The sequence below is a fragment of the Zootoca vivipara genome, chromosome 15, assembly GCF_965207765.1.
Source record: "Zootoca vivipara chromosome 15, rZooViv2.hap1.1, whole genome shotgun sequence".
Taxonomy (NCBI): domain Eukaryota; kingdom Metazoa; phylum Chordata; class Lepidosauria; order Squamata; family Lacertidae; genus Zootoca; species Zootoca vivipara.
The window spans coordinates 39,260,185-39,287,643 of NC_142598.1; the positions used below are offsets into that span (position 1 = coordinate 39,260,185).

General features: G+C 40.9%; 1 protein-coding gene across 2 annotated transcripts in view; it reads left to right on the forward strand.

Annotated features, from left to right (window-relative positions):
• The window catches only part of CNTLN (centlein), a 174,297-nt gene that overhangs the window by 123,398 nt on the left and 23,440 nt on the right, over positions 1-27,459 (forward strand). For both annotated transcript variants that reach the window (XM_035140509.3, XM_035140510.3), the window contains 5 exons: positions 5,141-5,332; positions 11,273-11,370; positions 13,193-13,319; positions 14,716-14,853; positions 15,860-16,045. In XM_035140509.3, coding sequence (XP_034996400.3) covers positions 5,141-5,332; positions 11,273-11,370; positions 13,193-13,319; positions 14,716-14,853; positions 15,860-16,045 — 741 coding nt within the window. The remainder of the gene's footprint in view (positions 1-5,140; positions 5,333-11,272; positions 11,371-13,192; positions 13,320-14,715; positions 14,854-15,859; positions 16,046-27,459) is intronic.

Below are 27,459 nucleotides of genomic sequence, written 5' to 3' on the forward strand. Positions count from 1 at the left end.
TCTCTGGAGGAAAAGCGAACGACCAGAGAAATTACACTCTCTCAGCATTGGAATATGCTCTGATGTTGATGGGAATTTCATAACACACACTAACCTAAACATTTTGAAGGGGGCGTTGTGCTTTCAGTTGCATAATGCTGAAGGCTACATTTGTTATTGAACAAATAACAACGTGGGTGTAATGACCTCCCTGATCCCTCCCTGTAATACATTGCTTTCAGTGTGTTGGTGAGTGTTTTACCAGTGTAAAGGTCAAACATACCTTAGAGCAGGGGTAGGCAGCATGGTACCCTCTGGATAATAATAATTATTATTATTTATTGTTTATACCCCGCCCATCTGGCCGGGTCTCTCCCGCCACTCTGGGCAGCTACCTTATGTGGTTTGGGTGATTTGTTTCATTAGTTTCAATTAGACTAAAGCATAAATTATTGTCATTTGCATACTGTCCTATTCCTGCCACGTGGTTCACAACATAAAATCACAGCATAAAACCACAAAATACACAATAAAAACAAAAAAGGCCCAATAACCCCCCTCCCCAACACATTTTAAAAGGGCATTGGATGTCAATCACCCAAAGGCCTTGTTAAAGAGGAACGTTTTGCCTTGTGCCTGAAGGTGTATATATGTAATGAAGGCGCCCGGCAAGCCTCCCTGGGGAGAGCATTCCACAAAAGGGGAGCCGCTGCAGAAAAAGCCCGTTCTCGTGTTGCCAGACCTACCGGACCTCTCGTGGAGGAGGCACACGAAGAAGGGCCTCAGATGATGGAGTCGGGGTCCGGGTAGGTTCATATGGAGAGAGGCAGTCCTTGGGGTATTGTGGTCCTGAGCCTAAATGGTTGGACAGAACCACATGACACAAGCTCAGATTCTGCAGGTGGGCTTTCCATGGGTATCTGGCTGGCCACTGTGACCGCAAGACTAGACGGGCCTTTGCTTTGGCAGAGCTTTTTTAATGTTCTTTTTTTTAAAAAAAAACCCTACAATTTTCTGTTTCAGACAATTATTTTCATAAAGGTGTCAGAATAGGGGTGCATGACGCAGAATGTGGCATTTGGTTAAATTTTTCTCCAACCTTTCTTAGAATACTATATAAACAGCAGTGTAATCTACTACACAAAGGTATGGTTCAAAGCTAAAGCCTTTATTCTAGGGGCGAAGTCTTTGGTAAAATACTTTACTTGAGAGCTTAGAGGAGAGGCAGATATACAAGAAAACCCTACAGACATACTCTGTTATGCAGAAGCTTTTACAAAGCATTAGTGCATCAAGTCAGTTTTTAAGGCATCTTACTTAATAATATCACTGTCTCCAGTTTAAATTCTAGTACCTTAATTATGGTTTTGCTGTTGCTCCTGGACAATATAAAACACACACATACACACACATGTAATTAAAATCCTCTGAGGATCACCATTAAAAGTATATCTACAGAAAAGAAATTGGATGTTTTTTTTGTCTACAGCTGCTATCCTAACCTGCTGCCAGTTACCTAGAGAGTTTTTGGAATAATGCATGCTGTTTACACTAACTTCAGTCAGCTTATCCATACATCTGCTGGCTTTTGCTATTATCTACTGAGTTCATCAGATCAGCAAAGAAGTGTATCTTGATTATCTTGATTAAGCAGAAGCCCTCAGCTACCACCCCCTACTATGTTTTTAATACTAACGTGCCAGGCCTTTCTTTGTCTAATCTAAATTATAACATGACCTTTCATTAAGTGCTAAAAGAGTTTTCCCAAGGTATGTACTATATGAAAGATCTATTTTAATGCTATTACAAGTTTATATAAATAGGGTAGACATGAAGATTATTTTTACTATAATAATCGATAGCTATTTATATATTTAGTTTCAATTCTGCTGGAAGGTGCTTTTGTGACCTGCCCAGAGCCCTTGAGATAGGGAAGACTAGATCTAGAGTAACAGATCTGAACAGAAGATACCCCAACTCTGTGATTCTAGCGCTACAACCTATCCTTTCTCAAAGGCTCAGAGCAGATTACAAAAGCAAACACCATCCATCAGAACATAATAAAATATATTCAAATGCTGTGAAGTTTCCCCAAGCTTTCTTGACTCTTGAGCTGTAAAGGTTAGCTTAGACAAATAGGTTGTATGCTCTGGAAGGTTTATACTGGGAGAGACTTCCATACTGGAGAACAGCCTACGAAACTTATCCTCTTTGCTCCCCTAGCTTTGGAACTTGGTACATGGACATAATTAATAAGACGTCTTCAGTGGTTCTCAGAGGAGCATGTGGACCTCCTATCAACTCCAGCAAAAATTATTAGAGATAGCTGGGGTTCTGGTCCAAGCACATTTGTAGACTCAAGGTTGAAGAAGCCTTGTTGAGACTCACTTTGATGGATCTGGGTTACTGAATCTGTCAATTATGGTATTTGGTATTTGGATAGGGTTTTGGGGTGACTGGAGTATAGGTTAAGTTTCAATGTTTTTCAGTCTCATTTTAACCAACTTGTGGTTTTGTTGCTTAAAGCTTTTAGGGGGAAGTTGGTTTCTTTTACAATTGATAGTTAATGTCTTCATTGCTTTCAATATAATTATGTGTATGTTACCCTTCTCCAACCTGGTGCCCCCAGACTACCGCTCCTATCAACTCCAGCCAACGTGGTGTATGTCACATCACAGGATCACACAAAGTAAAATAGAGTGTGAATTGTTGTTGGCATCCGTCTGTCTCAAGAGTGCGCCTCTGGGGGTGAAGTCAAACTGCTGTGTTAGCAGCACCGAAGTGACCTCCCCAGGGCTCAAGCCAGGGCATTGTGTATGGAGGTCCTAGGCTGCCCAAATGACAAGGCCCCCATCTCAGCCTCACTGATGTGGTTAAAAGGAAAGCAGAACAAAACCTTTGGCACCAGCTTGGCTGCAGGAGTTGCTGGAAGGAGGCGTACAAAGTGCCATGCAAAAGTCTTAGTGACTCCACTCCAGATTTGTGTAGGGTTTACTCATTTGCCTTTTCTTCCGAAGATATCCCACAAGGCAGAGAGGTTTAGGATCAGGGTTTTCCTTCTCCCCGATGGGCTCCCTTTCCTTGTTGATGAATGCCACCCGCTACTCACTTCCCTCTACACTATGGGTCAATCAGCCAGACCCTATCTTTGCATGCAGGGGAAGTCCCTAACTCACTGAGGGTTTGAGATCCATCAGCTACCTTCACCTGGTTTAGCCAGCCTGCTGAAGCCGTTCCTGGTGTGTGTGGCTGCTGTCACATGCTGACAGCTTCTAGGAGCCACAGGTGAGAGAGTTGAATGAGGGTGGGGACCAAAGGTGGGCAAAGTACCCCAGCCGGCACAACACGTCTGACACCAGACATATTATAATTTATCTGAGTATCTTTACTCCTCACCATATTAAAAATAAATAGCGTATAGCTCTGGTTTGTGTTGATCATATTTTGTACACATACCTCCACCAACTCCACAGTCAAATTATTCAACTTGAAAGAAAGCACTGCCCTATTTTAAACAAGCCCAGTGATTCCCCATCTTCTAGTCTTTCAGGTTCAGTAGTATAGAACAGGAGATACACACACGAATGGTTTAAATGATAAAATATGAACATTATCAGGTGTTCCGATGTTTTTAAGGTGAGAGACATGGCAAATTTAGTGAAGACATCAATGAAAAAGAACAAGAAATGATTACATGGGTCTTAAGGCTTTGTGGAGAGAATAAATGTTGGGCAAACCCACTGCCGCCCAATTTTTCTCTGGGGCAGCTCATTGTCTGTTTTAATAACACCCCAATATTTCCTTCCAGTTCTTTTTATGTTCCCTTTTCCTGTCTACATTCTTTGCTTTTGTGCATGCTTCCTAAGTCCTTTCTTCTATTTCCTGCCTTCTACCTTCAGATTACCATAACATTATAGTGTATCTGTTTCTTATCTCCTTATTTCAGTACAAAATATAAAGAAGCTACAGCTAGCTGTTTTAAATGGTAGCATCTTTTGCTGTGTCTAATTGGGAGTCTTCACAAGGGAAGTTTTTTTGCTCCTCTGAGAGATTGCAATACCATTTTGTCTAATTGTTCCTTATGTTAAACTACCATATTATAAGCATCCTTGGAATATTAAAATAGTACTGTTGTTGAGCTCTTAAGGAGCCTTCGGCTGTTATGCCATTAAAAGCTTGGTGGCTTTCTGCTGACTACAGTCTGGTAAAAGATTATTCCAGCTATTATAGAATAAAACATGTTCCTATATTCCACAGCATAGCAAAATTAAGGTGAATACTGAATACTTCATTTTACCATTTTAAGACACACGCTGCAGCACCATTTTGCATTGCATAAATGCTCCGGATCTGTTGTCAGTCAAGTTCAGTAAGACTGAAATAGTTTATTTGCTTGCTATTCATGTGAACTAAATCCCTAACAAGCCTCATCTGCTAATTGGACTTAACATTTATGTTGCTAAATGAGAAGCATTTTGGCTGCAGTGTTGGGTGGTAAGACCTACCCAGTGGAATAAACAACTAACATCTGCTATCTTGTCGTGCTCCAGCTTGGCTTTTACCAGTTAAGTACATCAGCCCCAGGGTCAAGGTTATGGAATTTGTGGTTTCCTGGCTCTTGTGTGTAGATGAGGAATGGAAGAAGCAACAACATAAAGACCAGCCAAACAGAAGTTCTGCAGTGCATATGGTCTTATTTTGCTTTAACCTCCACAAGTCCTACAAACCTAATAAGTCAAAGCACACTGCTCCATAGCATTCATCAATAGAATATTCATGTGAACTTATTCCGGCGGACATTACATTCAATCCACATTTCCTACATAAAGTGAAATCTGAGAATATTTCACTGTTTTCACATACATATCACAAGGAATTTCAGTGGCAGTGGGGAACAGTATTAACTATTCTTTAAAACATCGTTTTCCTCTCCCCTTTGATAGGCAAATATCACTAAAGGCAGCCTGTCTCCTTTCTCTCTTCTTTAATATGGTTGTATCTGTTTTGCAACCAGTGATATCAGCCAACCCATTTGCAATTTGGACAATGCACGGTGCATATGTTGCATTTCGTAATACTAAACTGTAAAATTATACAGCACGTTGGTCTCCATTGCATATTGAACACAACTGTCACTGTTATTACTTTCTTTGGAAAACAGACACTGACATCCAACCTGGCTGAGTTGCAGCGAGAAAAATCAGATTTACAAGGGAAGTTGGACCACCTGACCCAGTCTATGAAAGTGAGAGAGGGTCTGTCTCCTGTGACATCTGGCCCTACTGGAATGACACCAGCAACTCCATCAAAGAATGTAGATTTGGAAATGAAGCAGCTGCAGTGTAAACTGAAGGTGACAGTCCACGTTATGAATTTATTATGAAATTTGCACTTTATGTCCTAAAGAGAGTATCAAGCGCTGAAAGACCAAAAATAAAATGCATCTTGCGGCTTAGGTAAATTTGCTATTAAATGATGGTCACACAACCATAATTAAATAAGAATAACTTAACATTCAGTCAGATGAAATTGAACTGGCTCACTTCATCTGTTCAAAGATTAGAGAAAATAAATCATATTCAGGACTATGATTAAATCTGGCTTGTTGAAAGTGTTAGGCTGTGTTTAAGACAAATCATATGATTCCAGTCTTTACAGTATAAGAAGTGAGATTTAAAATTGCTATATTCACTGGATGTGTGTGTCCTATGAAGGATGTAAATCACCATTACGGCTGTTTGAGAAGATGATGACCTCCTTGCATTTTGTGACAGTATGAAAATATAAACTAGGAGGGAGGGCGCTGTAGTCATATCTCTTCAACCGTCTGTTGCTGTCCACTACCAGAAACTTCTTCCTTTCTGGAACACTTGTCTGAAAGTCTTTCTAATGTTTCTGGGAAAGCCTCAAGCCTAATCGGTAAATGCTGTTGACTTTCAACAGTATTGGTGAACATTTTAAAAAACCAGCACGAATCCACCAATCACATTTATCACAATGATTATTTTGCATTCCTGATTTCTTTGAGGGAGTAGAATTGCAGTATGGAGGTTAATCTTAATGAAAACATTGGCAATATCAAAAAGTACATAGAGAGCACAGGTTGGAGAAACAGAAAAGAAGAGTATATGCAGGCTGAAGGTTTCGTGATATTTGAATGTTGATAGCGACCTGGAATAGGCATTGTATTAGCAGCAACATGATGACATTGTAGAATAGCTGGAATTGGATAGGCTAGGAGTAACCAACATGGTGCCCCCCCCAAAAAAAATACTGTTGTCGCACTGCAGCTCTGATAATCTCTGACCGTTGTGCTGGCTGGGGCTCATGTGAGCTGGATTCCAATAGGACCTAGACCAGGCATCCCCAAACTCGGCCCTCCAGATGTTTTGGGACTACAATTCCCATCATCCCTGACCATTGGTCCTGTAAGCTAGGGATCATGGGAGTTGTAGTCCCAAAACATCTGGAGGGCTGAGTTTGGGGATGCCTGACCTAGACTATCCCCAGTAGCCGTTGGCAGGGCAGGAAGGACAAAGTTATGTTTTTGTCTTCCCAGTGCTGAGCAAAAGGCAGGGAGGGAGAGAGCAGTGGGGAGCCCAGCACCTGACGGCCACAGCAGTTCTTCTGTACTGTGCTCAGGTCCCAGAAAATAACATACTAAAATTCGGATTCAGATAGAGCAAGATGACTCCTCTTGGTAAAAGGAGGAACCCTGGGGTGGGGGAGGGGAAAGCCCATGGTTTCATCTTTGTGGACAATTTCAAAGTAGTGGAATTTAGTATGTTATTTTCCTATCTCACCCACAAACATCATGGATGGTGGACGATGAAATATTTAATTCGAGCCAAATCAACCTTCATAGCACTGTGTGATGGCATTCCTGATTTAGTTAAGCAGTTTTTAGTGGAACTCTACATTAGTCTCCCAGTACTAACTCATGCAAACCCTCATTAAGTATCCCGGTGCTTTTCCAAAATCAACATTCACTCAAGGCAGCATATATTTTGTCTCCCCTTCCAAAAGAAAATCCTCACCACAACCCTAGGAGGTAGGCTAGTTTGCATAGCTGCCAAGTTTTCCCTTTTCTCGCGAGGAAGCCTATTCAGCATAAGGGAATTTCCCTTAAAAAAGGGGAGAACTTGGCAGCTATGTAGTTTGAGAGATGGTGACTGGTGCCAAATCAACCAGTAAGGTTCATGGCTGAGTTGGGAATTGAACCGGAGTTTTCCCAGTCCTAGTCTATCCGATTCCTATACTACATGGCTTCCTATTATAGTCCATTGTTCATAAGACTGCCTTGCTTTTCAAGCAGTTACAAGGGATACACCTGGAAGCTTGCTGCAGTATGGAAAAACACAGCATGGTGATTTGCTACAGCTACCCTCACATCAAGCTTTACATATTAACCATGTGGCTTCTTAATACACCCCTCAGTGTGTCCATTGTCCAACAACTTTAGCAAAGAGAATTTTAAGAAAGCTATTGGCAACGCAATAAACTTATATGATGCATCTGACTTCCTGGGAACCTGTTGTAAAACCATCATCGTTTGTGCACGCGTCTCAGTTTTCCCTGCAAGGTTTAGGATAAATAGTCTGAGATTGTATCTTATTCATGTGTTTTTTTACCCCTTTTCCACATTCCAAAGCCTAACCACACAATAAGTGGTTTTTGAGAACCAGGCTTCCTGCATCTTAACACTCCTACCCAATCCCTGCTGGAAGAGATTTGCTTCATTTCCTTTCCCCTTCTTTGCAGCGTTGTTTTCCACAGGAAGTGGTGACTTTCCCCCTTGGACACAAGCACTGCTGTGTAGCTCTTTGCAGAGGCCCACGTTCTGCACAAGTGTCCACTTTCACTTGGCACATGTAAACGCCTCTGACAGAGTGTTGCACTTCACCCTTAATGAAGGTCATGCTGCACAAGTTGGCCTAAGGAACTTCAGTTATTATTCTGCTGCCATCTATCATTTTAACTATTCTCAGGTTAAACTTCATATATTTCAGGTTGGGGTGACATGCCCAATGCAGAACTGCTGGAATCCTAGGCATGCTTTGACCACATGAAAACATTTCGCTTCCCCCTCCCCCCACCTTTTTTTTGGGGGGGGGTAAATGTAATAAATGACTGCAGCTCTGTTCTGAAAAATCTTTTTCCTTACCCAGAGAAAGCTCCTGTTGAAGTGCACTGTAACGCAAGAATTATGACTTGCATTCTTTTTGTGGCTCAGGAGTATAAACTATACATTATTTTTCATCCCTTACAGTATGATTATGTTTATGAACATGCAGAGCCAGCCTTAATTTTTTTTTTTAAAAAAAGAAAAAAGTAATTAGAGGTTCAACTTCCTGGCATGCTTTACCAAGTTGCGTTTGAATTCTTTGCAAACCTGCTTTTAATTTTTATTTCATTATATGAATGTTAAAACAGGATCGTTATAGTTCCTGCCATGAGAAAATGTCGGAATTTCAAGGCACTGTGGGTAGCCAGTGTTATTGGATTTTAATTAGAGGAACAGCTATCATTTTATTTTTAAGCCTGTGAGTAAAAGGGTGTAGCAGTGCAGAAGAGGCTGCTCAATATAACTGCAGTTTACCCCATACTCTACCCATCAGAGTCTATACTTCCCTTGAGAGGAAGAATACTACCGTGTTTCCCCCTTTTTAAGGCGTAGTCATAAAATAAGCCATAGCAGCATTTCTAAGCATTTGAGAAATATAAACCGTACCCCGAAAATAAGCCATAGTGATAGGCGCTGTGCGGAAGAGATCACTGAGCTCCCCGAGTCAGCAGCAGCAACGCCGGCCGCAGCAGTGTTTGCTGAGTCCTTTCTTGCTTTTGGGACTTGGTTACTGTGCTGGCTTGGGATGGTGTGTGTGCAATTGCTGTTGCTGCTTCGTGTTTTTCAGCTGGATTCTCTGGGTTCTAAGCACTTTCCCCCGTTTGTTTGTGAAGCAGCACTCGGCTGCAGCCCCTGCCTCTCCCGACGGCTGCATGAATGCGAGGCTGGAGTTGATCGCTATCTCCTTTTCCATTTCTTTTGTCTTTGAGCACCCGGCCCCGCCCCCTCTCCCCTTCGTGGAATGAAGAACAGAGTTTTAGCAGCATTTCCTCATTATAAAAAAAAGGTCAGGAACTTTTACTTTAACCTCAAAAATGGGATATTTCCTCTCTCTAAAAACAACTCTGACCTGAACACCAATAAAACGGGGGTAGATCACCTCCAGTTTATAAATCCGCAAGTAGATCGCAGTCTCTTGGAAGTTGGGCTCTATACTTTGGCTGATTGCAAGCCTTTGCATCTTTAAAAAACAAAAACCATGCGCTTCTCAGTCTTAATTTTCCTTTAATTCATCCCCCTATACCCTCCTCCAACCATTGTCTCCTTCCATTCCTTACCCCCCTCCCTCTCTCCCCACTTCCCTCACTCCTGTGCGATCTCATTTAGTCATATACTTGCTTTTTCTGTTGTGTTGTCTATTTTATATTTAATATTATTACCCTTTATGATGTTATTTTTCCCCTTGCGATAATTATTTATTTTTTATCTTTAACTAACTTTCCTTTCCATATTTTTCCATATATAACTCAACACTTTCCCATTCCTTCTTAACTCTTTGGATAGAGTGCCCCCCCCCATTATTGTTGTTAATTTTACAATTCCTGGATTTTTTATGGAACCGAACAGCTCGGGTGCTTCAGAATGTGCCTTCTGTTGCTACAGGGCTATGGGGCTTCACTATTTGACCCCCCACCCCAGGTTGGGATTTTTAAAGTAGTTCTGTGGGTCCCAGGGCACAGAATCACCCCGATCCTTTCCTTTGTCTAAACAGACCTCTTCCCCCCTGACTTTGGAAGGCTGTGCTTCAAGGGTGATACCAGGGGTTTTTTAAGACCTGCGCCTCTTAAGGATTGTTACGGTCCATAACTTCCATTGCTTTCTACAGGGTTGGGGGTTTAAAGCACTGCCACCCCCACCCCACCCTGCAGGCGCTCGGAACTGGCAGCGCCAACAACGCGCCCAGCAATGTGCAGAAGAGAGCACCGAGCATCCTGAGCCAGTGGGTCCCAGTTGTACCAGCACTTTTTTAAAAAAAAAAGACACCCCCTGAAAATAAGCCACTGTGTGTTTTTTTGAGGGAAAAAAGTTATAAGACGGTGTCTTAAAAAAGGGGAAACACGGTATGTGCAAGGCTCCCATTAATGTTAATGGGCGTTAGAAGGCTGCAATGAGCAGGAGACATTCCAGCAGAGTTTGGGTTTACTGCCTATCCCATCTCTTCACTCACAGTTTTACACCTAATGTGTAAATTCCCCAAGCCAAAACAAGGGCTGAACTTGCAAATAGGAATGTACACCTACGGTGAATTCATTTCCCACTTCTGCAGCGAAAAGTGGAGGAGGAGAGAATGCCATTTACTCTGAAATACTCCAAAATGAAAGTTAAATTGTTGTAGTTCCATGCCACCAATTTTAGCTGTTGATCACTATGGAAAATATGGTAGGATTATTTCAAATGGCTGAGAGGTTTCTTTTTGTGACATTCCCTTTTTCTCCAGAATTGCCTAAAATAACTGATTTAAGGCCGTATGATCATCTGTGTACAGTGAGTTGTGCTGTCTACTTCCGAGTAGTATACATAGACAAGACAAGGTCTATGGACATCCTTGTTTAGGCTGCTAAATTCTGACGTGTTGGTGGTGAAAATAGTAACAGTAGAGGAAGTGATCCAGATGCTGGTGTCCTGTGTGACTACTCCTAAGGAGGACATGGAACAACAGACCAAAAATCTATACGGTCAACTCCTGCTACATTTACGTAATGTTTCTCATAGGTCTCATGCAAATCTTGAAGATCAAAAGACCAAGAAGAAGCACAGGTCTCTCAGACATATGCCTTTTGTTTCCCAAACCTATCCTTTGAGGAAACACAGTTGATGGAAAATTTCTGTAAGCCGATCGTAAGAGTTTAATATTGTTTCTGCCGAGTAAGACGGGATGTATCTACCTCTGCGCTGGCCCTGATAAATAACCATTTAGTGGTTATAAAGTCAGCAGTGTGAAACATTAGCAAAGTGTTTCTAAAGGGCAGAATTTCTAAGCGCAAAAGCTGTAAGAGATATTATTTTGTGCTGTGATGTACACTAATGATTGTTTAATAGTGATCAAAATAGACTATAAACTATTATACGGTATTTTTTTTTGTTTGAAACAAGATCATTATGAGTTATACTTTCGATAATTCTAAATCTACACTATTGAGGCTTTAATAAGTATTTTATTCAATCTAGAATGCAAATAATGAAATCACTAAACAGTCATCAACCATTAAATCTTTGAAATATGAAGTCCAGCGAAAAGAAGAACAGATGCGGGAACTACAGGAAAAGTAGGTTCACTTTGCCTCTCCATTGTGTCTGGTTCCCCCCAGTGGCAGAAATGTAATTACTTAGCAGAATTTTGGATCAAGTAGAGACATTTTTCTGGAAGTGATATTTTCCATCCAGTTTCTTTTTTTCTTTATGATGCCTATTTCAAACTATTGCAGCAGTACATGCTGATGACTTTAAAAACAAAAGACAAAAACTGATGAGTTGTTAACTGACTATAATTTCTGTATAGCAAAAAGAGTATCAACAGTCACATTTCAGATTGCAGAGTGGACTTGCTTATCCCTTGATGTAAATCTAAATGATTGCCTCACCGCAGCTAAAAGCCATCTTTCAAATACAAATGCCTAAGGGCTTAAAGACAAGTCAAGGTTTAGATGCTTAAACAGGATTAAATCTCCAGTTTTACATCTGTAAAAGGTGCAAAAGGGCAGTTAGGCTTATTCATTTTTAGGTTTGTTAACTCTGCAACCCTATTCCTGTTTACTCAGAAATACATCCCATTGTATTCAGTGGGGCTGACTCCCAGGTACCGTAAGTGTTTATTATAGGATTGCAGCTTTAACTCTGAAAAACATTAACTTTGAAAATCACATCTTATTTACTTTACACACATAACACTGTATTTTAACTATGCTGGTTTATTCCAAAAGTGCATACGATAGATTTGTAGATAGATTATCTAGTCAAATATTAAAGTCACAAAAATGCCTGCAAATGAGTAAACCTAACTAATGTGTGATCTTGGAAATAAAAATAAAAATAAAAAATTATTTTATTGACGTGGTTCCTTCACCTTTAAGATGGGAGTATCTTTAAAATACATTTATGGAATGCATATTTCATTGATTGATGCCTTAAGATGCACCTAAAGAACCCAGCACCTCCATTTTTTAGATTTTAGATAAGACTGTCCCTACCATTATTTTATATTTTATATTTATAAATACTGAATGCACTTTGCTGGAGGTGATCTACTTGATTGCTCCCAATACACAGTTAGGTGACCATTCAAATGTAAATTCCTTCTATCCTTTTTTATTATGCCATGGTTTTCTTGCTGATTTTATGTGACATGATATCAACAACAATGTATTGTGTATATTTAACATACTGATTTGATTTATTTGGATAAAGTATTGTTGCCATAAGAAAACAGTTTCAAGTAAGAAGGCAATAGGCATCCTGTTTGTCTCACATATCACCCAATCAGCAGTTTTTAAAATTCCATTGCCACAGATTTGCTATGGGAAAGTGTGCATTTCCTTCAGAGATGCTATGTGTGAAAGCAATGTTGTCTTTGAAATCAGTGTATTGATTTTCCACAGATACTACCCACAGACATATTTTAATTCCTTACTTTTTATTGTTATAAAGCTTTTTGCATCCTAAATAAAGGTGTATAATCATGCTGGGCAGTCCACATATTTCCCCTTTTAAATTGATACTTTAATAAATTACATTCTTTCTCTTCACTTTGTCAGCCTACACCAAAATAATACAATATTTCCCTTTGTATTATTGCTTTCCCTTTGTTCATAATTGTATGCTCACCTTAGTATGATTAACTGTAGGAAGTGCTGTGTATTTGCATTGTTGGTATCATAATGTTGTGCTTACAATTCAGAAGTCCACAGAGTTTCAATTTATCTGCTGTATCTTTATATGTGTAGAAAAATGCAATGATTTTCAACACCTTTGCACTGGCAAAATGTACAAAGATTAGCACTCATCGGAGTCATACATTTTAATTATTCAAAATAAGCACACAGTAGTAATGTTTCCTAATTCTGTGGATATTGCTTTCCTCCTTATTTGAAGGATTTCTCGAATGGAGAGAGACCTAAGTATGAAAAGGAATTTAATAGAAGATTGGAAGCTGCGCATGAAAGCAAATCAGGAAAAAGAAAAAAGCTTTAATGAAAAACTACAAACTCTTGAAGAAAAGGTATGTCATGTTTGTTATGTGTTTAATCCCCCTCCTCCAAAATGAGCATCACATACAAAAATCAAAATATTAACACTGTTCTTGAGGTTTTTTTTTAAAGTGTTGCATTTGAATTCACTTAGAAATGCTATCAGATTTCATTGATTAATTGCAGCAGTTGTGATAATTCCATTCACACATAGAGTGCACATTTGTGCTATCTAAACAGTAAAATAATTTAATGTGAGAATGAAAGGTTTGCTGTGTACATATGTTATATAGTGAAGCTGGTTTTTCTTATGCATGTTAATTTTAAAAAATGCAGCTCAAATACCTGATATGTGAAATATCTGTGTTTGTTCTATCTAACATCTAGCAGAAAGAAAGAAAAGATTACATTTCAATTAGCTTTATAATAACAGTGGCATGTTATCCCTTTCACTGTTATATATTTAATGATTCCATTTTATGCTATTCTGCAAGTTGTTTTCTCCCTAAATATTTAATGCATTTTGCAGATGCTTAAAGGGACGAGAAGTGGAATTGCACCTTCCTTACGCTATCTGCCCAGCACCCTTTTATTCCCAGCAAACAGGGCTCACATGGAGGAACCCCTGGGGCTTCACACTGTACAACCTCAGAGCAGAAATAGTTTTCGAGGCGAGCCCTACTTTGATTCTCTTTAAGATCAGGTGCTGGCTGCGTTGCTCTGAAAGTAGCCTGCACCGGCAGCCATTAAGCACTTGTCAGTTCCAGAGAGAACTACTCTCTTGCCCTCCATGTCAGAGATAAGATGTCATTAAGAAATCATCAGCCAAAAGGGGGGGGGGGTTGGGGTTGAGAGGAAATCACACAAAGAAGGTGCAAAATGAATCCTTGATTTTGTTTCTGTTTTAGAAAATCAATGTTTTGAAGAGCTGTGATATTAAATCTTGCATGTTTTGATTTTGGGGAGAGAAAGTATCTGCATACTATAGATTGCATAGAACTTGAATACATTTTCTTTACAGTTGTTTGAGAAAGGCTCATCCAAACAAAATCTATAGGTGCTGGATACTAACAGAAGGGTTGTGTGGTTAATATTTGTTTCCATCAAAACCCGAAAACACTAATTCTTCATGTAGCTATACTTTCTGCATGCTTGTATCTGTCTACTTGCTAAATGCTATGAATTTTGTAATAACTACGAAGGTGCAGTTCTGTAGCCAGTTATGTGTGAATAAATTCTATTGATTTCCATGGGATACAGTCCCTGCAGGAGCAGCTGGAAGAGAGCTGCCGGCCTTTTCACCTAAACTGGCAAAAGAAATGTTTACAATTAAATGTAGTTGTCATTTTGGCAAAACGTTTTAGGTTCCCCCTTGAAATGATTTAAATGTTTTCCCTAATAACAGTTATTCTCTGGGTGTTACTTCAGGTAAAGTCATTGACGGAAGATTGTTCAAACAAAAAAACATCAATTGATTCACTAAAGCAAAGGCTTAATGTAGCTACAAAAGAAAAGGCACAATATGAGCAGATGAATCGCAAAGCTAAGGAGGAGCTGGAGAAAAAGGTACATGGTTACAGAATGTTTTGGATTAAATATTTCATTTCTACCTAACCTTTTCATGTACAGTATTTATTACCAAAAGAAAAAGAGTGGTGAGGTCAGCAACTCTGCATTTTCACTCTACCCATAGCGGTATCTCTGTGGTTTTTATTCTCTTGGACTTGGAGCCTTTACAAGTTACGAATGTAATGGCAAAGTGCATATTTGAAGATGAATTAAATGAATCACAGTATGATGTTCTATGATATTAGCCTAGGTAATGAAATGCAACATGCCCCTGTTTGTAGCACCCTAAAATGAGTTCAGTGAAGCTGCTTTTTTCTGCACAATTCAAGAAGCAAGGACTGAAACTTCTAGTTGGGGCAGTCAGGGAATATGTGAACATGCTCCTGTGGTGCCCACCATCATTATCCTTAGGGTCTTGGGGGAGGGGCACTGCTGTATGAACGCAAAGCTTAATCTTGTCTCCTACTGGTTCAAAAAAACCCCTACCTTCATATTACGGGCAGGACATACCCTGAGCCCATATTAGGACAGCAATGGCTTCATTGAGCCCAAGGCACTTGGTGGTGGAAAATCCACAACTATGTGATACAGTCCAAAGGAAAGCAGCAATTAGGTTTAAGCCAGGTATGACACAGCAATACATAGATCCTTTCTCTGAGTTTGTTTAACCCCAAACAGCTGAGGAAGAACGCTGGGGACATGGGAGAGGGCAGCAGGCCGCTCCATTGGTAGAGAGTAATTTAACTTATGTTGTTGTTCTTGTTCTAGCTTCTAACTGTGCAGTATTCCAACTCCTCATGAAATCAGACAAGAACTAAGAATGCCCCCAATCTAAGGGTGAGGGAACCAAGTTGTGGTCCCTACAGTGAATTTTCCTAGAAAGGGGACACAATGGACTTTGTGGACTCACTATGTATCCACAAAACTTGATGCACTCACTTTAGGGTATTTTGCTCTTGAGTAAAAAGTATACCAATATTATTTTCATGTGGCTTTATTTCAGGAGCTTAAACTCGCCAATCTAGAAGCTAAAATGGCTGAGGCGGAATGTGCCATGACAGAACTCGAAACCACCGCCTCTCAGCAACTTCATGGCTTGGCAAAGCAAAGTGAACAGGCACTTGAAGTACTGCAGAAAAAATTGATGATGTCCAATGACAAGGTGGAAGAGTTCGTTACCTTTGTGAAGGTTCGGTATTTTAAAATTTTGTCTTTTGTTTTACTGACATGCCTTAGGTCAGCTTTCCCCAACCTGGTGCCCTCCAGATGTGCCCTCCAGTGCTCAGGGATGACAGAAGTTGTATTCCAACATCTGGAGGGCTCTGGGTTGGGGAAGGCTGACCTACATCATACTAATTTAATGCAAATATTCCTGTGGCCTCCAGACTTCGGGGTTTTCCTATTGTCCTTCTAGCAGAAGGTGAGACGGGCCAATGGTGACATTTCTGCCTCTGCACTTGGGGCATCCACTGTTGCCGGGACAAAGTTTTCTTCTGGCTCAGCATATCCCCAGCACCCAGATCAAGACCTCCCCAGCCCCTGGGACCCTCCCCCAGATTGTTTTTCCAGACTGCCATCCCACTCCTCTTCCCCCTATATATGTATATATATAAAAACCTCCTCTTGTAAACAAAGATGGACAAAGCTGTTGTTTCATAACCTTTGATGAGTGACTGTCCAATTTCTCCTGAGCACAAAGTGATGTGCAGACTGCAAAACCAGACAGGAGATCTGTGAATAGGATGTCCACTGAATTTTGTTTTGCTAATCAGTAGCCCTATTAAGGGTGGGGTGTGTATGAAGGTTGGGGGGGGGGCTTGATTTGGAAGGTGTTGTTTGATCCTTTCCAAGCAGTTTCTCCAAGGTAAATTGCCTCCTGCTAAATTGCCTATGGTTGTTAGCTGTATAGGGCAGAAAAAGGCATGTGCAGATGCTGCCCCCCCCCACCTGCAGAACTAACAGCAACAACAGTATCTATGAAGGTGGGTCACAGTAAAGTAAGATAAATGTCACAGGGCTTCTTTTGCTTTGACTTAACCTGTTATGAATCTGGAATAGATCATCCTGTTTTCTCTATCAACATTTTAAATTTAATCTAATAGACCTTTCCAAATAAATGCCATCTCCAAAATATCATAGTTATGTTTCCTCCCTCTGTTGAATAGAAGATCACTGCCAAGTTGTCAAGAGCAAAGGTAGCTAAAAAGAAATTGCCAGCAGGAGTGAAATTAATAAAGACTAAATGAAATTAACTTGCTTGCTGACAACCTAACAAGCTAATTACTACTTTGGATAGTCAGTAATAAACACCGTCAAGCACACGGCACCTAAAAACAGCTGAGTAGCTTTCAGAGGAAGAAGAGAAAGCACGCTATCTCAAAAGATGTGTCGCTGCATGTATTAAAATGGTCAGGGCACAGTTCTCGTCTGCTAAGCACACCTAGAACGGATGGATTTTGTTGGAACTTAAGCACATTTGCTGTGCTTTGGACTGCAACTGCACAAAATGCAACGGAATGAGCTTATAGTGACAGGACTTTTCTAGCTGAGCACAATTTGTGAGAAATAGACCAAACAAGATCAGGGGAGCATTGCTCCAAAGTTATCATGTCAGAGAAAACACTAATTTTGAAAGTCAAGGACCTCACCACATGCAGATCTTGATCTCTTCAAACTGAATACACAGAAATCTACTTCAAGGTCCTGTTCTACATAATAAAATGGTTAGGGGGCCTGCTTGAAACAGCATCCCCAGGTAACCTTCCCCATACTGCATCTTTCCCCTATGGCATCTTCCCCATAGTTTTTTGTATTATCCCCTATGTGTGTTTAGGAATGTACCAACACCAGAATGTCTGTTGCTCCTCAACATTGCTTTGTAGTTTTGCATACTTCTCAAAAATCTGTATTTTTGGGCATTTCATTTCACTTGGAACTATCTATTTACATTTTTAACACGACACTCATGCATAAACATACCTGCCAACTTAGTATAACAATGCATGCAGCTGATAAAGTGGATTTCACCTGTAGTGCCTGGAAGCTTGCAACCATGATACAGCTGTTTACTCTTTAAGGGGCCACGAGACTCATTGCTTTTCATGTTGCTCTTCTACATCATATGGATATCTCCTGAGTGATAGCTCAGTTGGTAGAGCATGAGACTCTTAATCTCAGGGCTGTGGGTTCGAGCCCCACATTGGACGAAAGATTCCTGCATTACAGGGGGTTGGACTAGATGATCCCCGTGGTCCCTTCCAACTCATATGCTTCTGTGATCTTCTTCCAGGCCAGTGCCAGCTGCAAGTAGTCATGTGCAGCACTGGTGCAGATCCTCTCTACACTATTCAGATACTGAATATTGTAGCATAGGGTTGCCATATTGAAATGCCAATTGAAATGGTGAAATTTGCATCGTGTGGGAGGGGGGGGAGCTAAACAACTTTTGTGTCTGGATTTTTACTTCTTGAAGTATGGCAACCCTATTGTAGCATAGAATGGTCTTCTTCGAGGTTCTAGCCTTTTCCAGGATATTCAAATCTTGCACCTCTCTCCCAATCTTGGCACAAAAAATTAACAGCCAGTCAGCATTCCATACCTACCAAGCCTGCTGAACCCTAACTAAGCTGTTTTTGTGACTTTTCATCCTTTCATTTCCCCTCGCTTCCTAAAGATTTTTAAAACTTTTTACTTCTGCAAACTTTTAAGTCCTCCCCAAATGTGTTCCTGCCTTCCATTTGTGTAGTGTCATTTTGCCTACATACAAATCCACCCTCATAGAATGAGTTTTCTATTAGTATATAGCAGGGGTTGGCGAAGGGTCGATTGGGATCTACTGGGAGATCTTCAGGTGATTTGAGGTTGATCAGCTGGGATTTCTGGCTCCCATTTGTTTAACAATGGCAACATGTCAAATGACTCCCCAACGCCTTAGATTATACTCTTGAAATGCTGTTATATGGTTACACCATTACATGGTTAACCGTTGCAAGGAATCAGCGGCTTCACACTTTTCCGTCATTTGTGAGGACTGCCCTTTTCTACATATTTGTGCTGTGACAATCTTAAAACGTACACAGTTACAAACCTCATATAGGGGAAAAAAAACCCAGGTCAATATGCATTTGATAGAATACTTTTGTTGAAAACTGTTAATCTATTGTGCCTGGTAGATAAATTGCAAGAAAACAAAGATGTGGCCTGGAAATCAGATATTGATGATGAGCAGAGCAGCCATTATTGACTGGAATTCACCTAGTTGCTAAATATTTATGCAAGGAGAGTCCACTGAAACCCATTTTTAAGCACAGTGTGTTACCAAAAAATAACAACTGAGATTCTTCCTTGAGTATCAGTAGCACTATATACTGCACATAAAAACTACTTCTTAAACATTTCACACTAAAACCACACATAGGGAAATTAAGTTAGCACAATGTGGCAGTACCTGTGCTCCTCCCCCTGGCGCCACCTCCTTCTTTGAAGTATACTCTGTGCCATCTCTACCCTCTCCCTCTAGGAAACTGCCAGTTTTTCTTCTATTCTCGCCCTGCTCTTCTCTTTTCCACTTTGATATGTCTCTCCCTCCTGTATCGGCCCTTATTATGAGACGGCTGTATCTTCAAGTGAATGACAGAGACCCTTTTCACACATTCTGCATTTGAAGTGTACACCAGGCGTATGAACGTACCTTGGCTTTTGACCTTCAGCACTGTAAGGGCTGCATCAGTACAAAAAAAACACGGTACAATTTCCCGGTTTGATTGTAATTTGCATTATGCCTTTACTTTGCATTATAGATCTTGCTCAGTGTAGACACTGCTGCCCTTTCCTCTGCTACAACGTGCTCAGTTCAGCCGCCCGTCACCCCAATCCTACAGAAAAGAGTATGTGTCCCCAGGTTATTGGCCAAGCAGCTGTCCGTACTGCTTTCACCTTTTCTCTCTCTTCATTTGAGTGATCTGATCCGTTTGTTCACGGTACTGTCAAACCCTAAAGCCTTCAGCCTCGAGTTACTTTCAGCCATCATATTTATCTACAGGAAACTGGATTCTTGTCAGTTATGTCTGCGCCAATAGATACATTTGGGAGATTTTGAACTTGTTGGGAAATACTGGAGAATATGGAATGTGTGAAAGGCTTTCTTTAAAAAATGCAAACCTGTTTTATAGTAATTTCAGCCAAATATCTCCTTCAAGGATGTGGGGTGTTTTCATCTTCATGTTCATATCAGTTTTGGTATTTATAGTTGAAGTTTAATGTAACATATTTATATTGTATGATTGGTGGAAAGGAGCTTTTGTAATGTTTTACAAGTGGAGGGCTTTGTATTGGTATTTAATATCAGCAGAAATGCCCGAAATACTCCACCATTTAATTAACAAGCTGAATTTTTTCATATTTTATAGATCTTGTTTAATTATTGCTCTGGGACTACATTCGTACATTCTGAAATATGTCTACTCAGAGTAAGCCCCACTGAGTTCAGTAGGACCTATTTCCAGGAAAAAAAGGTTTAGAATAGATCTTTATTGTCATTGTCCCCTTATGGGAACAACGAATTTACTCACACAGTTCTACGACCAGAGCCCTAGAACTGTGTGAGTAATATACTGGTTAAATAGGATGTAGCCTGGTGATAACTAAGATTTCCTGGCTTCTCTGCTGTGACTAGATAGATGTTATCATACAATTTTGGTTGGAAGCACCATTCCTTGTATAAGGCTTTTGGTCACAGGAAACAAGCTTAATGTTGGAGCAGTTTGAAAGCAAAGACTGAACTTTTTGGTCCATTTTAGCTCAATCTTACAGTTGTAATCTTAGTTCAGATTAGAAAAAAAAATCCAGCATGATGCATTTGCACCATTGTCGCCAGGCTGTGAGTTTGCCAGTCTGTGGACATCCATAATATGTGTAATACCAAAATAAATCAGGATAGTTTTCATGTGTGCTAGAACAGCCTTCACCAACCTGCTGTCCGTGGTGCTATTGTTCAAACATGCGAAGGTCACCAGGCTGGCTTCTTTAGAAGACTGCCGCAAGTGGCTCATGGGAGCATTTTCACGACTCCTCTGGAAAATCTTGATGTATATGATTCACTGACTATTTTCTATTTGCCAGGCAAATAGAATGGTGGCAGGTCAGGCGCCGATGCTTGTATTAAGAAACAGCCACAGTTGATGGTTCTGAGAAGAAATTGGTGATTAAATTAATTCTCCATCAGGATTACTCTTCAGATGGGATTTAGGCAAATTGAATCAGAAGCCTGGATGGTGACAGTGAATATCTATTAGAGTACAAGGGGGAAATAATAGGCTATCTGGATTTTAATGAATGAAGTGAATATCTGAATTCTCTCTGTTTCGCGTTAGCATATGGTAAGAAATACGTACAGTACACCAGGAGCTATAATGTAGAGATGTTGGACAGACTCTGTATCGCGCCAGATGAAACATAGAAAACTTCTGCTGTGCTGGAAATTAGGCTCCATTTGTGATTTGGACACAGATAGCACATTTCCTTGGGGTTTTTAATATCACAAGATAAAAACTCTGGATACTGCTGTATTTATAATTTTGGTATAGTGAACTGGTATAGTGAAACTATTTGTTCTGGCTCTTGAAATGTCTTTCGGGTACAATCCCATAGTTATTTCTATAGAGCATATGATAGATGTTCAAGATTGTTTTGGCAAGAGGGCAAGCACATAGAACTCGCATTGTATGTGCAACCAATTCTATTTTGGCAAAAGAAAATATACTGTGAAGTTTAGGTCTACTAAATCACCACCATATCTAGATATTGATTTTAAAAAGTGAGTTTTTTTCTTGTTAAGAAGAAGGAAGCTTCCTAATATTGAGTCAACCCATTGGTCCATCTAGCTTGGTATTATCAATCTTCAACACCAGCCAATGTCCAATGATCAGACATGATGTGTCAAGGGGCTGTCAGGAGAATGCAGGTCATCCACAGGTCAGGAAAATGACTGGGCAGGGGGGACGTATGAGACTGGATCCATAACCTAAAGGGGGATCCCATAAGTCAGGCATCCCCAAACTGCGGCCCTCCAGATGTTTTGGCCTACAACTCCCATGATCCCTAGCTAACAGGACCAGTGGTCAGGGATGATGGGAATTGTAGTCCAAAACATCTGGAGGGCCGAAGTTTGGGGATGCCTGCCATAAGTGGTCTTGAGAAGGGCATCACAAGGCGCTGGCCCGAACTCGGGATTTTGAAATTTTCTTATGGGTCAACATGGCTACTTTTAATTTTTAAATCTTCTTTTTCTGGCTCTCAGGGATGACAAAACATACCATAATTTGCTCAAAATTTCCAGGACTACAGATAGCATATGTAACATTTTAAAAATGTATCCACGGACTTTGTGATAAGATTTCTTATTTTACCCAGTGGTATAGTTCAACAATCTTATGTTACAGGGTGTGTCAAAAATGTGGTGAATTCTAACAATACCAGCTGAATTTTGTGAAATCTTGACACTAGTTATTTACTTCTTGGTTTTTTGGGGGCATAGCCATGCTAATCCTGATGGAAAGATATAGGTAACTACCAGCAATTAGCGTTGGATCTCTAGTCTTAGTCATTCAATTTCCCCCCACCCTGTGATTACCAACATGTGAAGAGGATATTAGGGACAGTGGCTCCTCCCACACTTTTCCATTGGTGTCCCTGCAGCACACACACACACACCCCTCTTCTGCAGCCTGCTCTACCCAGGTGAGCTCCTTGCACAGTTAAGAACCCTGGAAGATCCGGGGGGACCACAGTTTTAATTCTTGAACTTACTGCATGTTCTGTTGCTGATTTGGTAATCTTTCTGGGTTTTTTGAAATTGTAAATGACCCTGAATATTATTATTCAGGAAAACGGCTTAGACATTTAAAAAACAACAACAGTATTTTCATGTTTCTTTCTAAATATTATGCTGCTGAAGCTCTGGAACTGAGTAGGGTAAGACTTAAGCATGCTTCGGTTCAAAGCACCCGGAACCATTTGCAAAACTTGATTATTACATATTTTTGTTGAGTCTTTAGTTTTACGTCTTACTAAGATCGCTAAGACCTTTGCCATTCAACTGTAACCTGGCGGGGGATAGTATACTAGCTATACAAAAACTCCACTGCTTGCGGTACCAACAGTTTTAGTGCTGTTCTCCAAGCACTGAACAAGACTAGCGGCTCTTAATTTATTATTTGCCAGCAGATCAAAGCTCAGACTGACAAAGCTGAACAAAAATGTTAGCGGACTTTAGCTAATGCTCAAAATGTATTTTCTGAGAGAATATCAAATAAGGTCAGTAAAAGTGTGACCTTTATTTCTAGGTCTTTGAGGACATTTAAGATTCCTGGGAGCTGAAATGCTTTAAGGAAAGTTTCATGGGTACTGACTACAGTAGAAAAATGCTCAAAATCTAAATGTAGAGGTTTTGAGTTAGATGCTAAAGTTAGTTTGAGAGGTACTGCTTTGTTTACCAGTGAAATGCATAACTGTAGGTTCCTAGTACTTACACCAGGTCTGACCAAACCAAAGGCTCCACATTGCCTGCCATCCAGAGGGTGCTTTTCCTCTAACCTTCTCTTCTGGATTTAAGAAGCACTCAGAGATCTGAGGGTATACAGCCTCAAGCCAAGGTCCCAGCCTCAGTTTGAGTTCCATTTTCAAGCCCTGGTGTCCTTTTGGGATCCTCATTACAGCTAAACCTAGGGGTTTTTGGGGAGGGGGGAATAGAAATTGAAATATGCAGGCTAGACCCTTAACATGCCCCTATATCCACAGATTGATATCCTATCACTTATCAATGCATGCATGAGCAGAAAATAAATCAAAGAGGTTTCATCCAGGCCTACAAGTGTCTCAGAGACAAGAGACTATGTTAAAATAAATGAAGAGATTTCCATTAGTTTTCCATGAATTTATCAGAACACTGTCTTGCTCTTTCCGTTTGCTGATCTCCATTTTCTACTGTCTTTTGTCTTCAGCCCATAGTGAACTGCTGTTATTTATTTATATCAAAGAAATAAGCTGTTCTCAAGACGTAGTAGGAAAATTACCATAGGACTAGTGTGACAAATTGAAGCACTTTTAAAATGTTTATTCCTGCCCGGCTGGCAAAGAGTTAACCCACCTCCAGCCTGACTGGCATAGAACTCTGATGGGGGCGGGACTGTGCCCGGTTTTAAAAAAGGAGGGAGAGTCGGTTTGGTCAGTTAGGAGGGAGAGGGAGGAAGGTGTGGTGTGATGTTATGTGGTGGCTTATATGAAGACAGTTAAGAGGCTAGGAAAACTTAAAGTTAAATGTTTGACTGAGTTTATTTTGTACAACTGGAACAAAGCTAATTAATAAATGACACGTTAAAGAATCACTTATGTTTTTAACACAATAAAACTTCATCTCTGTTTTTGCCAACAAGAGGTCCGTCTGTATTTTTCCAGCGGGGTACCAGGACTCACAGCCGTGGTGACTCAAGAGAGGGCCAAACTCACCTCAGGCAGGGAGGTGGTGGTTTGTGTCCTGAAGTTACACGGAGGAGGCTTAGAAGGGTAACCTGAGGTGCCAAGAAGTTGCCAGAGTGCCTAGGGCAAACTTCTACAGTGGGGGAATCCAACTGAGGGAGACCCTTTACAGGAGGCAAGAGGTTATTCCTGGGGGACAGCCTAGAGTTTCTTAAGGTACCAGGCCACGTAGGCTGGAAGGCTCTCCTTACTTAGAAACCCATTAGGAAAAGGGGTTTATTTTTGAGGCGGCAGGAGAAGAGGGTGGGTGTTTTCCCCTCTGGATTCCTGTGTCGCAGTGATAGTAAGGTAGAGTGGGACCAGGGTCGTCACATTTTTGGTGGCAGCGTCGTGATCGAAATTCAAAGCTCACGCGCCTAGTTTGGTTTGAGTCTGTCAGGATTTTCCTGTGAGGAAAATGACTCACGTAAGAAAACCCAGAGAGGCAAAAGGAGATGAAAGAACGGAAGGGGCTGAGGGAAGCCCAGATTCTGAGGTGGAACTGATGAAACTACGAATTGAGATGGCCCGAATTGAAGCTGAGAGGGAAAAGATAGCATATGAAAGTGAGAGGGAAAAAGCTAGAATTGAAAGTGAGAGAGAAAAAGCTAGGATTGAAGCTGAAAATGAGAGGGAAAAAGCCAGAATTGAAGCTGAGAGGGAAAAGTTAGCATCTGAAAGTGAGAGGGAAAAAGCTAGAATTGAAGCTGAGGAGAGAATGCAGTCAGAGAGGATAAGGGCACAATTAGAACAGGACAGAATGAAGCTTGAAGAGATACGTTTGCGATCAGAATTAACTCAGAGTCCAGTTAATAATGATAGTATCGCAATTAATTTAAAAAGGTTCCCCAAATTTGGAAAAGACGATAATGTCGAATCGTTTCTATTTACCTTCGAACGCGTTTGTGTGGAATTTCAAATACCTGAGGAGAACTGGATGCTTTATTTAAGACCTCAAATTTGTGGGATACTAAGTGAAATTTATGCTGACCTGAGGGAAGAAGAGCTGTCAAGTTACCAAGTATTTAAGCAAAGGGTCAAGGTTCGATGTGGGCTCACGGCTGAACAAAGCAGAAAGGCTTTTCGTGAGGCAAAAAAGGAACATAAAGAGACTTATGCCCAACTAGCTAGCCGCTTAGATAAATTACTTGACAGATGGATTCAAGGGAGTGGAGTGAAGGACTTTGATGAGTTAAAACAATTAATTTGTTTAGAACAATTTTTTAAGCAAATCCCTAGCAATTTACGTTGGTTCTTGAGGGATAAAAAACTGAAAACTGTGGCACGGGTTGCAGAGGTCTTAGATGAACTACAAGGAGATTTCAATGAAATAGCATTCCCAAAACACTCACAGAAGGGTAATCCATGGAGAAACAGAGAAAATAAAGACAGGCAAGAAAATTTTCCTGTCAGGGAATCAGTTTCTGATAAGACAGGGTCAAAGAAAATCACTTGTTTTTTCTGTAATCGTGAGGGCCATGTACGTGCCAGGTGCCCCCTGCTGGTTAAGTCGCAAACTACACCTACTGCAGCTAAACAAGTAAAACTGGTAATGCAGTCACAGGAAAATAGCTCGCCTCAGACAGAAGGCTCAGAGAAAGCGGACAGTCCAGCTGAGACTACTTCTAAGGTCTTACAGGTCTGGAGGGCTGAGCAGGAGTGCAACCAAGATTACATGGAGCCAATTGAATTAAATGGTCAGTCTTGTTTAGGTTTGAGGGACACAGGAGCAGAAGTCTCACTTGTTAAATCACAATTTGTTCCAAAGGAGCAGTACCTCAAGGGTCAGTCCTATAGTTTAAAAGGCATATGGGGCCCACATTTTGAAGTACCATTAGCTGAAGTTGATATTACCTACAAAGGATTTTGTGGCAAGTGGAGAGTAGGAATCCTAAATGAATTGGAGGTACCCTTTTTAATAGGGAATGACCTAGCTAGTCAGAAGCACCGTATTCAAGTGATAACTAGGTCACAGTCTCAAGTCACTGAGAGTAATCCTCCTGCAGTTATAGAGACACCCATAGAACCTGGTGAGGGTGAAGGGCTGATTAGCGTGCCAGTGGTCCAGGAGCACGGTGCCCAATTCTTGAGTGATCAAAAAGAGGATGAAACTATAAAAGAGCTGTGGGGTAAAGCACAAAGTCCTACTGCAGAAGTAACTGTGGAGAACCCCTGCTTATTTACCACCATTGAGGGAAGACTGTATAGAATTTCTAGGAGGAGGAAAACTGCTGCTGTTTGGGAAAGGAAGAAACAGTTAGTGTTGCCAAGAGCTTACCGGTTGCAAGTGCTACAAATGGCACACGACGCACCCTCAGCAGCGCATCTAGGCATTAGGAAGACTAGTGATAGAATCCAAGCAAGATTTTACTGGCCTGGGATGGGCAAAGACATCAAAGCGTATTGCAAGTCCTGTGTGATCTGCCAAAAAGCAGGCAAAAGAGCGGACAAAACGCGAGGCTTGTTGCAGTCTATTCCTGTAATTACTGAGCCCTTTTCCAGAGTAGGAGTGGACATCCTCGGGCCTATCTCCAGAGTTACCAAAAGCGGGAATAAGTTTATTTTATGCCTAGTGGATTATGCTACGCGCTATCCAGAAGCAATACCTCTAAAGGACATTGATTCCAAGACTGTAGCAAAAGCCCTCATGTCGGTATTCTTAAGGCTGGGATTCCCCAAAGAAATTATAACAGATTTAGGGACATCCTTCACGTCCAAGACCATGGAAGAGCTTTTAACTCTTTGTGGAATTAAGCATGTTAAAACTACGGCTTATCATCCACAGTCGAATGGCTTGACGGAGAAATTTAACTCAACCCTGAGCCGGATGCTGAAAACCTATTCCATCAATCATCCTAACGACTGGGAAGATAGGCTGCAACACTTCCTATTCGGTTATCGCGAAGTGCCGCAGGAGAGCACAGGGTTCAGTCCTTTTGAACTCCTATTTGGACGACAGCCACGAGGACCCCTAGACTTGATGAAAGCAGCGTGGTCAGGGGAGGAGCAGATCGACAGCCCTGATGTTGTGACGTATCTACAGGAGCTGCAGAGCGACCTTCAAGAGCTACGGGAGCAAGCTGCTCACAA